The 917-nt window shown below is 39.4% G+C and overlaps 1 protein-coding gene across 1 annotated transcript in view; it reads right to left on the reverse strand.

The window, feature by feature from the left end:
* The window catches only part of LOC107490187 (uncharacterized), a gene marked incomplete in the record, with an annotated part of 5,738 nt that overhangs the window by 2,113 nt on the left and 2,708 nt on the right, over nucleotides 1-917 (reverse strand). The window contains 1 exon segment of the mRNA XM_016110961.3: nucleotides 1-60. Coding sequence (XP_015966447.1) covers nucleotides 1-60 — 60 coding nt within the window.

Consider the following 917-nt stretch of genomic DNA (forward strand, 5'->3'; position numbering starts at 1 on the left):
CATGCCTGCAAGTCCAAGCACACCACTATTTCGAGAAAGCCTTAAAATAAATAATTCAGCCTGCATCAGGGCTCAGTAATCACTACAAGTCTAAATTTGAACAAGCCTTTAATTCATAAAACAACTCAATTTGCTTATTTCTAATGAAAAAGTCCAAATACTTCTCCAAAATATTGACTTAATATATGCATCACATTATTGAACATGTTATATAACTGCTTACAACCATAAGGGTGAGACCTATTTCAAAAGCTTGTGTCAAGAGCTAAAGGAATAGGACCAAGAGACAAGGAGTCCTGGTGGTGGAATGCGAGTATACAAGAAAAGATAAAGATAAAAAGAGAATGCTTTAAAGAGTGGTCTTTATGCCGCAATGCAGATAACTGGGAAAAATATAAGGCGGCTAAGAAAGAGACAAAAGTGGCTGTAAGTGAAGCAAGAACAAGAGCATATGAGGGTCTCTACCAGTCTTTGGACACGAAAGAAGGAGAAAAAGGTATATATAGAATTGCAAAGAGCCGGGAAAGAAGAACGAGAGATTTGGATCAGGTTAAGTGCATAAAGGATAAGGATGGAGAGGTGTTGGCTCAAGAGGAGAAGATTAATGAAAGGTGGAAGAGCTACTTCTACGAGTTATTTAATGAGGGACAGAAGACTCTTCCGAGCCTTGGTCGATTATGCACAAGGGAAGAAGATCAAAACTTTGACTACTATCGAAGGATTCGAGACTTCGAGGTAAAAGAGGCTCTAAAGCAGATGAAAAATGGCAGGGCAGTAGGACCTGATAATATCCCGATTGAGGTTTGGAAGGGTCTTGGAGGAAAAGGCATCAACTGGTTAACCAAGCTTTTTAATGAGATTTTAAGGTCAAAGAAGATGCCCGATGAGTGGAGAAAGAGCACCTTGGTACCTATCTA

This window comes from Arachis duranensis, chromosome 5 (genome assembly GCF_000817695.3).
Source record: "Arachis duranensis cultivar V14167 chromosome 5, aradu.V14167.gnm2.J7QH, whole genome shotgun sequence".
Taxonomy (NCBI): domain Eukaryota; kingdom Viridiplantae; phylum Streptophyta; class Magnoliopsida; order Fabales; family Fabaceae; genus Arachis; species Arachis duranensis.